General features: G+C 39.8%; 1 protein-coding gene across 1 annotated transcript; it reads right to left on the bottom strand.

The window, feature by feature from the left end:
• Positions 1-4,464: 4,464 nt before the first annotated feature.
• ap3m2 (adaptor related protein complex 3 subunit mu 2) lies at positions 4,465-11,833 on the bottom strand. Its single transcript, XM_063898040.1, has 9 exons — positions 11,727-11,833; positions 9,510-9,794; positions 9,252-9,423; positions 8,771-8,908; positions 8,590-8,675; positions 8,151-8,284; positions 7,774-7,981; positions 7,517-7,661; positions 4,465-6,357 (listed from the first exon to the last, which is right to left on the bottom strand). The coding sequence occupies exons 2-9, from the start codon at positions 9,780-9,782 to the stop codon at positions 6,257-6,259; spliced, it is 1,257 nt and encodes a 418-aa protein (XP_063754110.1). The 5' UTR covers positions 9,783-9,794; positions 11,727-11,833; the 3' UTR covers positions 4,465-6,256.
• Between the last annotated feature and the right edge of the window lie 1,946 nt (positions 11,834-13,779).

Consider the following 13,779-nt stretch of genomic DNA (forward strand, 5'->3'; position numbering starts at 1 on the left):
AGTGGTAGTGACCTATGGAAGTCATGTGAATGAGGTGTAGTTTGTTTGGCTTATTATAACGCTTTTCTACTTCTAGAGATTGCATTTATGCTTAAAAGATCATAATTAATACAGTCTATTTGTGAATATGATCTTGCTGAATAAAACATGTAAATATCATCACCGTTTGTTGCTCACTGAGCTTTATATTTGCAATACATATCTGCAGTTCAATGAGAAAATCCCATTAACCTTTCAAATGATATGTATAAAGGCAGTAACACATGAATCACTACCTATATTGTGGCTCAACCTACTCTTAATTTAAGCATAAGGTCAAGATAGAAATGAAGTTGAAGCAATTTTTCAAATTCACACAATTCTCGATTTTAGGCAATAGTTTTTTGATAACATTTTCCAGATTGACCAAATATTTTCCTGTCAGATGTCACTTTACAAACATGCATGAGTTTAAATAGAAGTACGACTGGCTGTGCAGCATTTGATAATGTACAAGATATTACTCCTTGCATCGTAGCTCAGTCTGACGGCTGTCTGGATACTGTCTGGTTTCCAAACAGCTGTCAGCGCTGTGCATGCAGTTGGCTCAGACCCATGCAGGCATACGTGAGCAGTTTGAGAAGATACTGTGTTTTAATGGAAGACCCCACATGGGCGGGGGGGTTTATGTCCCCCTGAATGGAAGAAGGGGGTGATAAGTTGATGCCAGGGAAAGTCCTCTTTGTCTTGTGGTCACACTCTCCAGTCAACCGTCAATAAAGAGAATTGTGCTGAGAAAGCTCCATGTGTCTTTGCTCCTGCCTGCTCTCACTGTCTGCACCCAGCATGTTCCTCTAAACCGCAATGAGGGTAAAGCCTGTACTTTACTACTGTCATTTATTTTAACATCAACCTGTGGTCCTGGGAATTCATATGGATTAAAAGTGTGAAGCCTTGCAGCTTTGGCAGGACCTTTCAAGATGGGAAAATCACAAATTGACTTTTATTACAGTAGAATTATCTGTTGATAGTGTTTGTGGTCGTCCTTTTCTCCTAAATTACACTTCAATAATGAAATTAAACTTAAAGGAAGAGGATAAGAGGATTATGTTAAGAATGTATTTGAATTAGGAACACATGAAGAACGAATACTGAGTTAAAAAGTACGAATTTGGAGATAAAAAGTTAGGATTTAGAGTTTTAATTCTTGATTTTGAGATTAAAGGTTTAAATATTTGAGTTTATTGTCGGGATTCTGAGATTAATGGTCAGATATTTAATATCAAAAAATCTTTTTTCACATGTGGCTAATTCTCTTCTGTATAAAAAAAGATTTATTCAAAGACAAATAACTTCCCCAAAACTCTAGGATAAAGTAGTGAAACAAATACCCCTAAAAGGACATTTTAACTGTTAGCTTGTTAGCAGCTTTGCTAGCTCGCGCACACACTAGGCTTACAAATCGAGCTTTAGCAGAATAGTAACAATTGTTTCCGCACAAATCAATTATTTTGCACATTTAAGTATAAATTAAGCTACTAAACTTCTTAGTTCAGGACAAAAACCTTACCAAATGATGAGGCTCCATGGACCATGGTGCAAGTTATGCAGGTAACACACGTAAAGTTAGAAAGATGTCTACTAAAACAAATAGAAAACTAAATTAATAAAAAGTAGACAATGCCTTAAATTGACATAAATGTGTGACTTTAAATATGTTCCTGTTTCCCCCTATAAATTAACCTATTGCAACGCCATTATAGCCGCAGCTCAGTTGTTTAACTGCACGCTCTTGCCATCTCCTCACGTGGTCTAATCACACCGTCCAGTCCTGTAAATGAGCACGTGCTTGCCACTGCTGTGACTGTTACTGTAACACGTGGGCTATTTCCGACGAGGCCACCCCACCATCAGAGCAATCAGATAAACACTAACAGGCATCCTGAGATTTACATTAAGATAATGTGCAGTATCTGCAGCAGGATACACACACACACACACACACACACACACACACACACACACACACACACACACACACACACACACACACACACACACACACACACACACACACACACACACACACACACACACACACACACACATTAGGCTGTGAAAGGGATGATTGCTGTGAGGTGACAGAAACGGCACTTATCCCAGGTGTGAATACACACTCCACATTTACATCCACGGGACGGCCTTAAACTGTGATGCACACACCTGCAATCCATGGCATCTTATGGCACTATGTAAAAGCATTCACTAATTTTGCACATCAGAAACTTTTGTTACTCACACGCCTGCAAATGAACACATCGAAGTGAGTTAAATTACAAAAAGAATGCATAATATAAACAATTTAAAGATACAACTTACCACCCGTAGCGATGATTGACTCCTCAAATATTTCGATATTCCCTTGCAACCTTTAAACGTGATAAAAATTTAAAATAAAGGATTAAAAATTTTTTTAAAAACACACATCACAGAACCGAAGCTTGATTTTAAAGATATAGCACAAAAAAAAAAAGAGCAATAAAAGTTAACATGTGCACATGATGGGAGAGGGGGAAAAGTTGTAGCCTAATAACAACTCTGACTTAAAGCCACGAGACACCGAGAGAGAGAGGGGTTGTATATTTAGGAGGGGTTGAAGTGATCAGTAAATTATGGAGTGGAGTCCAGCCACTTGGAGCAAGGATGTGTGTGTGTGTGTGTGTGTGTGTGTGTGTGGGGGGGGGGGGGGGCGTCATATACTGGGGATGTGAGGGTTTTAAAATAGTCCATGTGATGCTGAAGAAAAGTGGTAATAAAGAGGGATGCGATATTGTAATGACATGTTTTTAATTGATGGCTTTAATGTCAGAGATGATCAGATTCCTTCGTCTTGTTTCAAGAGATTTGGACCAGATGTTGTAACTTCACGAGGGAGGGGTGAGGATATTTTAGGTTCCTCTCCATTATGGGATGCTCTGCTCGGATGAAGGGTTGCAGTGACCCCGGCTGACAGAGTTCAGGTACCTCAGCTGCCTTTAGGAGAAGTGAGGTCTGATCCACACCATGCTCAGCTGCAGAAGGAGGGTTGTGCAGGATAGTGTGATAGGGAAAAGGAATAAAGGGACAGCAAGAAACAAACACATTCATTTCTGACCGATTTTGTAGTTCTTAATCAATTTGGTCAATCAAAAAGTGGATTTGATTGATACTCCCTTAAAACTTCACAAAGCATCATGTAACAGCACAACTTTAAATCTGGCACTTTACGTTTCTTGTAAATATGTTATTCAGCATGGAAATTCATAATAAAACAGTCTAATAGTTTGGAGATCATCTTGGCAATTCAGAAAAACATGGACAACCTTTTTTTCCAAAGTTAATGCATTAAAATTCTTAGGGTACAAAATCATCTCACCATTTTTTATTCAGTTATTCAATAGTCTACCATTGAAGTGTGCACTAAAGTGACCAACGCTTATTGACTTAAATAGTACCAAACAAACATCGGGGGTGTCCAAACTACGGCCCGGGGGCCAAATGCGGCCCGCAGGCCATTTTGAATTGTCCCTCAGCAAGTTCTAAAAGTATAATGCAACATGGCCCACAAATTAAACTGTTGCTTGTCTTAAATTGTACTTCTCAAATATATATGTTCAAATATATTAATGAGCCCAATTTCCCAATTTAGAATTTCAAACATTTTCTAACAAATCTTAGTTTAAAAAAGCCCAATAACTTATTTCTGTAACAAGCTTTGATATTTAACCTTCATATTTACTCTTATTATCAGCAATCTGAGCCTTCTGTTTGAAGGAATGAGCTGCAACACAATAAATGAAACCCTAAAGACAGACGGGATGTAGGCTGTTTTTTCCTTAAAGCATTTTAAAGTATCGTGCTTTATTCTCCTACATTTGATTTATTTTGCTAACTTATAATTTAACTTTTGAGGCAACATTCACCTCTATAAGTGGCCCAGCTCTGCGTATATTTTTCTGTATGTGGCCCTCGGTGAAAAAAGTTTGGACACCCCTGCACTACATGATTGGCCTCTTTTTGAGGTATCCAATCAGATGCATAAACCCCAGTCATCGCCGGGTGGGTCAATCTCCTGCAATGACACATTTCGGTAGTTAAAAAGTGAGAACGAGGAAGAGACAATTAGTGTGCTTTTACTCGTTAATGCTGCACAGTGTAGTAAATCAAATATTCTCAGAGGACGTTATCTATTGGTAAATACACTTTAACAAGTGTGTTGATCTCACCAGGACTCCATGTACTAATGAGCTACATATCAACAGGCTCACAACATGACATTAGTCCGTTCTGAAAACAAAAATACCCAGCAACATTAATATTCAAAATGTTGCTTCAAACATTGAGAACTAAAACTAAGAAGAGTTGTCGTTTCCAAAGAACTTTATGACTGGCAACGCCACATCTAATTTCCCAGTATGAGCCACATTCAATAATGAGTGTTATCACTCGGTTATAACACATCAATCTTTATTTTTACACCATTTTAACACTCCACTGGAGGCTGTTAAACAAACACAAAACAAAATCCTGCAAACACAAAATGCAAACATTTCTTCTGCGGTACCTGCCCATTATTAAAACATGTTTTGGATCATTTGGACCAGAATTTTGAGCACCAAATGTACAGGATCAAACCTATTTCTTACGGCCACATTTGTGTAATTTGTTGAGGACAAAAACTGCTATGATCCTAAATACAAAACTGTAGACTTAAAGCTTTTTATTCAGGCTGTGTGACAGTATGCTGCAAGACACACAAGACATTACTTTAGAAAGTAGATATTCTGTTTTGTTTAATAAATAACACAATAAAACAGGTGAACGTGTTCCTGAAAATCTCCCACAAACCTCCACGGTAACACACAGTATCACTGCGTTAAAAGGAAATGTGAGAACCGGCAGATGTGAAAGTGCATGATGGAGGACGGACAGTGGTCTGACTCCAGTGCTGCAGACTAATCATTACAGTAATGCAACAACAAAAGTACAAATAGAAAAGCAAACAAATGCAGGACAAGGAATCAGAAAACTGGACAGGAAAGGACGATAAGAAAAACTGCAGACTTTCATTGCCAAGAAAAGTAACATAGAAACGTATAAAAATAAGGAGCACGTTTTGTGGGAAAAAGGAAGGTCATTTTTGCATGAATGATTGTTAGAAGTGTGAGCTGATTTATAGGGAATAACTTACAGTATTCGCAGTTACAGCATATCCACCCAATCAACCACATCTAGTGTCTCGACTTACTTTGACGTACTCTGATGTGTTGTTGAACAACAGTTTCCATCATAATGTATCAAACATTTTTGCCAAATTTCCCCCAAACCAGCACAAATAAATGCAAATAATGCTTCTTTTTTTGACATTATGGCGCTAAAAGGAGTTGGTCGGTGGAGATAAGCAGTAGGTGGCGCCAATTGCGCAGTCAGAAGACTACGATACCACTGAGGAAGAAGCGGGCACAACAAAACGACATCATTGAGCACCAGTGGAAACTCAGCTGTAAACCATGTAGAAAAAAACTCGATGTAAAAATGTGATTTCTGTAAGTTTCATATATTAATTTGTCATCTCAAGCGGAGCAGTTTCATTAGACGTTAGTCAGATACTGTGTTGATGTCATAAAATATGTGTATACAAACACACACGCTGCTTTTGATGAATCGTACAGCAAAGACTAGTTTTCTGCCAGAATATAAACCTCATGATTCCTCAATTTATTTTAGGGTTGGCTCGATTCTGATATACTTTTGGAGTGTAAAAACAAGTCTCCAGCACACTTATCCACAGGAACATGCCATAAATAAATGAAATCCTGTGTGGAAAGGCTTTTAAACCGGATTCCTTCAGCTATAACAGCACAGCATCAGACTGTCTTGACTTTGAAACGTTTAAACTTGATGAAGCCTGTATTAAAAAACAAACGTCTCATGTAACTGCTTGGGTTTGCTCAGGATTTAAAATGAACAGTGGAAAAACGCGGCCATGTAAAGTAGAGAAATATAATAATCGGGGTCTGATGGAGATGTTTATGTCGCATGTTGACTCATTACTTTAAGCAGCTCACTTTTACTTCAACAGAGGTTTCTTTGAGCAACGGTCCATCCTAACTGCTACATGGAGCCTCCCATTAGTCAAATCCTGCAATGCATATACACAGGGAATGTACCAACTCCCCCCATCACACCCCCGTCAGTCTCATGGTGGTTTGGTCCAGTAGTCACTGAGCAGCAGTCTTTATGTCCGCACCTGGAACTTGCCAGCCTTCGTCATGTATTTGATGCCTTTGAAGGGTTTATACTTCTCGCCGTACATGTCCAGTCGGTTCACCTTCAGCCCTGCAGAAGGATAACACATTTTTACATTTCTCAATCCTAATGGTCTGATTTTGGATGTTCCAGAGGTATGTGAGCTACTATAGAGATGTCTTTTTTTTTAGGTTTTTCCTCCGCTGAAAAATATCACATTTGCTTCAAAATAAATTCAGTGAACACATAAGACTGTTCAGAATCTTGATAGACTTTTGGGGGTTTTTGTTTCCCTTTCTATATTGAAAAACAAATGCATCAAATGTACAGCCGTGGAACAAAGAGACCACTATAAATTGTTCCTAAATCTTTATCTCTACATGTATGGCAGCCATTCCAGTGTGTGTTGAATTCCAACACAGAGAAAAAACTCCAGTAGTTAAAATAAATCGTTTCACTCAAAAGACGTACCTATGAAAAATAAAAGAAGAGAAACAGATAAAGCTGAAGTGGTCTCTTATTTTTTTTCCGCAGCTGTATATATCAATAGAGAATGTATTTTCAGGTTTATAAAAGGCATGCATATGGTGAAGGTAGACTCAAAATAGTTCAATTATTGCGCAATATCTATATAGCTAATTTAATAAGATGCCACTAGATTGGAGTAGGATCCGTCTCAGGGGCCTACTGCTGCAAATCACACCTTTAATTGCCTCTATTCGATTTGTTTAAAACACAGAAAACTATACACCTTGCCTTCCATGTTTAAAATACCATTTTTTGCAAAGCCTTCCTAGCAATATGGCTTTGCAAATCCCATGAGTTAAAAACAATGAGTAAAAGAAGTACTCATGTGTATCAGAATCTGCTTATAGAGTACTTTGAGGTCATGTGAGGTGTATTCATGCATTTGGCCCCCTCTAGTGGCCCTAGTGTCACATACAGACAGTCAGGTGGTTATCAGCTGATGTGCAGACAGCTTCTCATCTGGGGGGTTGAGGTCACATTATTCATAGAGCCAAAATAACACATCAACATATTTATTACTTTGGTGGAGTTGGTATTCAATGTGTAATCCCAAGTCCTTTGTAATGTGTGACTCGTCTCATAGTAATCTGACTCACTGTTACCTGGATACTGGTATTCAATCTCGATAATGAAAAACTGTTCCCGCAGAAGAACAAATGTGTGAGGATAAGTGTGTGTGGTGTGGGTGTGTGTGTGTGTGTGTGTGTGTGTGTGTGTGTACCTGAGATGGCCATCTGTTGGATCTTCAGCTGGATGTTGATGGTGGGGTTCTCGTCAGGTTTGGAGGCTCCGGCCTGCAGACTCATGCTGCCCTTCAGACTGGGAAGCTTCTGTGGGTTGATCTTTCCAACATCCCATGTCAACATCTAGACAAAAAACAAAGACTTATTGAGACCTCTACCCATTCCTGTTGATACACTCTTTGCCTTCGTCCTTCTTTGAGATGTATGAACACACTCAGAAGCAATTCCCCAGTACCTTTGTGACGGGGTCAAAGGTGTATGTTCCCTGGGAGGGGTTGAGGTTTGCGTTCAGGACGCCGCGGGGCAGCTGGCTGCTGACGAGCACCGCCTCCACCGACTTGCCCATGGTCTGTTTGGGTCCCAGAGTCAGGTCGAAGCGGCCCTGAGAGCTGCCCTCTCTGAAGGTGATGTTGTGCTTCACGTACACCGGGATCGCCACCAGGCTGGAGAAGAAGAGGACCACCGCAGTCAGAGTTTGTTGTTTACATTTTGTGATATTCTAATATTGTTACACTGCTTGGGAGGAAGTCCTTCAGTGGGCAAACATAATGTATATTAGCAACTATTTGGAAAAGGCCAGGATTATATGCTGAGAGGCTGAAGATCACTGACTTCTGGGAGCTGACGTGGTACGAGAGCAGCCGGAAGTTCCCATCGGGGGGGATGAAGGAGAGGATGCGCTCGGCTTCCCAGCGCTTGAAACGAACGCAGGGGTGAAAGCTGACGTCATCCAGCAGCCGAGGATTCTGGGAGAGAAGGGCTAGGTTGGTTAAGGGTAAGATAATATGTGCAAACTGTAAAGACGAATCGTGCAAAAACAAATCGCTTCAATAACATTTGGGATAGAGCAGACGTTATTGTAATAAACTGATACTAAAATAAAACAAATCAGCACAGGTTATACACCGGGGAGAAATGATTGTGATCATCCCAGCAATACATGTCATAGTCTCTGGATTTAAACTGTAATACATTTGTATTTATGAAATGTCATTTGTGAGTCTGATAGTGTGTGAGTTTGCACATTTTTTGAATTCACACATAAACTCACCATGAATGACAGCGTGAGGTCGGGCATGCCTGTCAGCTTCACACAGGCATCGATAACTCCCTGAATTTCTGCTGTAATGGTGGAGCCTGAGGAGGAGGGTGGAAGTCAATGTGAGAAATAGACAGAAGGCAGGCAAAGTATTGCATATCGTGCAGTGTGGAGTGTTTGTTCAGAGCAGTACCTGATTTATCGATGATAGCATCGATCTCCTCCACCACGTCGAAGTAGGCCTCGTTGTTGGTGTATTTGACTCCGGTGCGTCTCCATGGCACCACGGACAGCTGGCCTGTGGGGAGCTGCTCTCCGACGTTAGTGCTGCCTGATAGACACACGTTCACCAAAGGTTAAAAAACCTCACACAGAGAGTAGTGTCTGCGGTTATACAGACTTCTGGCTGGTATTGATTCCACCTTTCTGTGATCAGCCAGATCAAGAGATAATAAAACCTACTGGTTTGTGTAGCAGGCCTCTCCTGACCCACATTTATGAGGCTGATAACGTTCATTTATTCTGCTGATAACATTCGAACCAGGTGGCCAGGGGCCTTTGATTAACTTATATGTGGTCAGATTAAATACAAGACCCATGCAGATAAGTTAACAACTCTGTTTTTTGAAAAGCTTTTCTGGATTTTAAATGCACAGTCATCTAATGGATTGTACCTGTGATGGTGTTGACCATTGTGCGGAGGATGGTGGGGGGCTTGATGAGCTCTTTGAGGATGTTGGACTCTGTGGCCAGCGGGAAGCCGTTATCCAGCATCTCCTCCAGTAGCTCATACACCACTACCACATTGTCTTTAATAGCAGCCTCTGTACACACTCCGAAATAATCCTGAGGATCAAGAAAAGCATTTCATATTAGAGTCAGATATGAGTCATTTAAATCAAACAATCAGCTACTGGAAAATGCAAGGGAACCTGGAAGGTGTCGACGACTCTGTGCAGGAACTCGATGACGAACAGCGGCGGCACCTCGCTCTGGATGACGGCGACAAAGTAGATGCGATGCCTGAGCACGCTGATCAGGTAGTGGTGCGGGGTGGGGATCACTGGAGGGACGTTCTCCGGCTCGGAGGCCCGTTCCTGTGCCTCGAAGAAGTAGTCGCACACGGAGCGGCTGACCACGCTCTTCCAGTGCTTCTCCAGGAAAATGTCCCCCGAGGCGTTGATGAGGAACAGGCTGTGAATCATTTTGGCTCGGGGCTGAGAGGCAGGAGATAAGGAGAGAACATTACAACATTTCAAATGAGAAGAGGTTTAATACATTGTAAGGAAGCGCTTTAAGGGTTAATAGTGGTAATATGAGCTTTGAGAACAAAAAAAGACAAAGACCCACTTGAATGTTTAGTAAATATTAAGGTAAATAAAACGCATACATTCTGTCATGTCGGTGAACATAACCACCAAAATAAAAAAAAGCCAAACCCACTAACAAATAACTATAGCAAGGAAGTATTGCTTATCATTTCCGATGTATTTCTTTATCAAATCAGACACTTTGACCAATCATTTCAGAAAATATGCAGGTTTTAAATCTGTATTTAATTAAAGTTCAATGAAACTGAAGCCGTTAACAGACCTACCCTCAGTATTCTGTAAAAACAGAATGTGATGGAGGCATTATACGACTGTAATTTAAAAAGTAAACTTAGGTCTTGTTATTTACATATTGTCAAATGATTTGTGTGTAGGTACTTCATAATAATAAGTCTACAAACTAAAACAGTAAACCCAATTCAGTCTGTATTTTACAGTTTAATGTCACAAAAATGAATGAAAACAGTGAAACAGTGAGTCCATGCCCACTATTGAAACCCTTCCACCTCTCACATGACACATTTTCTGGTGGATGAAAGCAGCTCTGGGTAACAGACACACACAATATACTATACTATGTGCCTTCTTCCTGAGCAGAGAATGAGCCTGTGTGCTCAATGTGTGCACGTCTATTATCAAGCACAACATAACTGCCTAGTCTTTTGAAAACCAAGGCTTTTTATTAAACCTCACTTCAACTTTAAAGTCTGCATTCGACACTACATGTTGTTTCCATAGCCAATAAATAAAAAAGACATGCTTTACAAAACATTATCAATAAACCAACAGGGTGTACAAACTCATGCACAGCTACACGTGGATGAATGGTTCCTATGAACCTATAAAATGTCTTTTAGTATAATGGATCAATTTAAAAAGGGGATTTAAATCATTGTGTATTATTAAATGGATGTTAGGACACCGTGGAAAGGTGACTACAACTAAAGACTACACTGTATGAAGTACAACAGCTGTGGTGATTGCTCTAAATACTTTTTTAAAAATGTCATAGATATAGTTTAAGTATTTAACTTTAAAATGTATCAACAAAAACTAAAAAGAACACACTTTAATGAATGGTTCATGGTTGGAAAACAATAGGCAAACATTATTAGGTTGTGTCTTTAAAATGTAAATACATGTGTGCATAATATTTGATCTATGACTTGTTATTAGTTCCTACTCAATACTTGAGGTAGAGCACGATTTTCTGTGGCACATGGAACTACTATTTTGTCCTTGGATAAAATGGTATTGAAAAAAAAACCTCGTCATAAAATACTCAATATTGTGCAACAGGAAAAAGTCACTTTATAGCAAAACAATGAAGAGGATTAAGGAAATGACTTCAGATTTGAGCATAGGCGTACCCGGAGGACATTTAAGGTAACACAATCGGAAATTAAGAATAATAGCAAACGGGTAAAAAACGGTTGCTTTGCTTTCTGCTTAATTAAAGTGTCTGTGAAATATGACACCGGAATATTCATTAAATATGCTGCAACGTATCGAGTTCGCACCGGATACAACTTAACGCTACAAAAACCTGGATACATTGCATTTACACGTGATTAAAACTGCAATTAAACATGATTTATTGACATTAAACTGAACACCTAGCTAGCTATCTGTATAACATAGCAGTTGGAGGCCTCCATACAAGATGCTACATCTGACCCTCCTCCTGCCTCGGTCTCATGACAGACGAAAAGCCCCGTCACCCGGTAAGAGATGAAAATACAAGGGACAAACGATGCTGTCCTGTCTGAAAAAGCACCACCTGTCACTCGAGTGATTCAATATATTAAGAGGACTTACCGAGGACAATTTTGTACGTTTTCGTCTCGCTTTACTCCCTTTTTTCCCCAATGAAAGATTAAGCAGCTGTCGTTGCTTCCCGTTAGGTGGAGCTGCTCTCGGTGCGAAGACGGCTAGAGAGAGTGCAGAGAACCAATCAGAATGCCGGGAGAGTTTTAAATCCCGCCTACCAAATAGATTCATTGGTCGAGAATACGGAAGCTGGCGACTCGTGACTTGACTGTGATTGGATGATGGAGGGAGGGCCACGGTAAACAGCAGTAAAGCTGCACGCTGATTGGCTCTGAGATGTAGCTGGTCTGACATTTTGTTTCCAGTGTCATATTTCATCTTGTGAAGTTTCTTCCCATCAAACAAATAGACAGACTGAACAGTAGTACCCTGTATGGAGCTATTATCCTGCCATAACTATACAAACAAACTAAACATGTTTTACAAATGCCCTATGATACCTAAACTACAAAACGTTTTTTTTCTACGAGAACAAAAAAAGATCACGTGACTTTTGGCAGGAATAATGTGGTAACCCAGAGTTTTAAATAAATACATTTGCTGATTTCACATATATTTACAATCCAAAATAACGGCTGGTTGTCTAAGGGGAGCTCTTGAAGTTGATTTGGTGTATTGTAGAATGTTTTCTGGATCCACTTCCAGAAAAAAGCACAGCTCTGAGTTAAAGAGGCTCCAGAAGTCAGTCCTAAGGCCTGTATGACGAACCCAGTTCAACAGACCCTGGATATGTTTGAGTTATCTGTTTTTTTTAATGTTTGAGATATGTTTGAAAAGGATATCTGCCACTATATTTAAGTAAGCTTGCTTGGCGCAAATGTAATAGCTTAATTGCTCTGAAGATGGTCAGTGATTCTATTCATGGCGAGTTTTCCTTTCGTCCTTCCTGCATACGGCAGTTTAAACTGTATTTCCTTTATCCTGTAATATGTCCGGAGCAGGTTATGTGTTCAGCATAAGTTACAATGATCTATCCCGGTAAGAAGTGAACCAGCTTCGTAGGACCGACAACCCAGAGTTAACCCTGAAGTTACCTCCGCAAATCCTGCTTCGTGGTACAGGCCTCAGATCTATTGACTTGGTAGACACAATAAACATAATCACATTTGTATCTCAGCAAAACATGAAACCCCAAGAGGTGATATCGCTTCCTGACAATGATGCTTTGTATTTCAAATGTACATAAGTGTGAATAAACATTTACCTCTTGGATATTTTAGAAAGATTCAATAGGTTAATTAAAACTAGGTGCAAAATGAACCAAGTCTCCCCGTCTGCAGTCCCTCCGTTTTTTCCATGTGCAGAGCAGCTACCACCCTTAAAGCAAAGTTTCCACACACAAGCAAACAATGAGGCTGCACTAAATCCACCCTCAGAGTCAATAAATGCAACCCTCACAGTAAATGTTGAGAGCTCAGACTTCAGAACCAAGAATTTACCTGCACACCTGGTTCCCAATCTGGGGGTCCCAACTTCCACTCGGGGTCGCCAAAGCTTAATGGACACAGGCTTATTGATGTGTTCGACACAAACTTCCTGAAGTTCATGTGTTCATTAATCGGGTTACTTGTAAAGTTTCTCAGTTGTACTCTACTGACATTTCTGTCGATTGAGTAGAATATGAAATACCCACTGAATATGTCACCTGTTTACTCAATTGTAGAAAAAGGGGTCAATCAAGGTGAAACGTTGGAAACCACAGTATAACTGATCATATAATGTTCATTCATTTTCAGAATTGTAAGTATTTGATGCTACATATATTGCCACTGTTATTTTATGGTTATATATTCATGATTTTTATAGATATATTGAATGCTGGGATGACGACAATGATAAGATTAAACTGCAAACCAGGCATGTATTTATCCCAACCATGAGGAAAGATGTCTCACTGGTAGAAAAAAGTAAAAAGCCAGGGTTTGGATGTGAAAGCGGATCGTAACAACACGAATGATTGTATGCTCTTATAGTGGTTTTTAAAAAAAGAATGTTGGTTAAAATGGAGACAATTTTTGTACTTAAGACTATTAAGGATTTC

The sequence above is a fragment of the Eleginops maclovinus genome, chromosome 12, assembly GCF_036324505.1.
Source record: "Eleginops maclovinus isolate JMC-PN-2008 ecotype Puerto Natales chromosome 12, JC_Emac_rtc_rv5, whole genome shotgun sequence".
NCBI lineage: Eukaryota > Metazoa > Chordata > Actinopteri > Perciformes > Eleginopidae > Eleginops > Eleginops maclovinus.

Bases quoted from the DNA above. Each gene is read 5' to 3' on its own strand.
- ap3m2 (XM_063898040.1), bottom strand. From the start codon at position 9,782: ATGATTCACAGCCTGTTCCTCATCAACGCCTCGGGGGACATTTTCCTG. The intron at 9,424-9,509 runs GTTCCCTTGCAT...CTTGATCCTCAG, and splicing joins GAGTCGTCGACACCTTCCAG to GATTATTTCGGAGTGTGTAC. The intron at 8,676-8,770 runs GTACTGCTCTGA...CCTCCTCCTCAG, and splicing joins TGCTATCATCGATAAATCAG to GCTCCACCATTACAGCAGAA.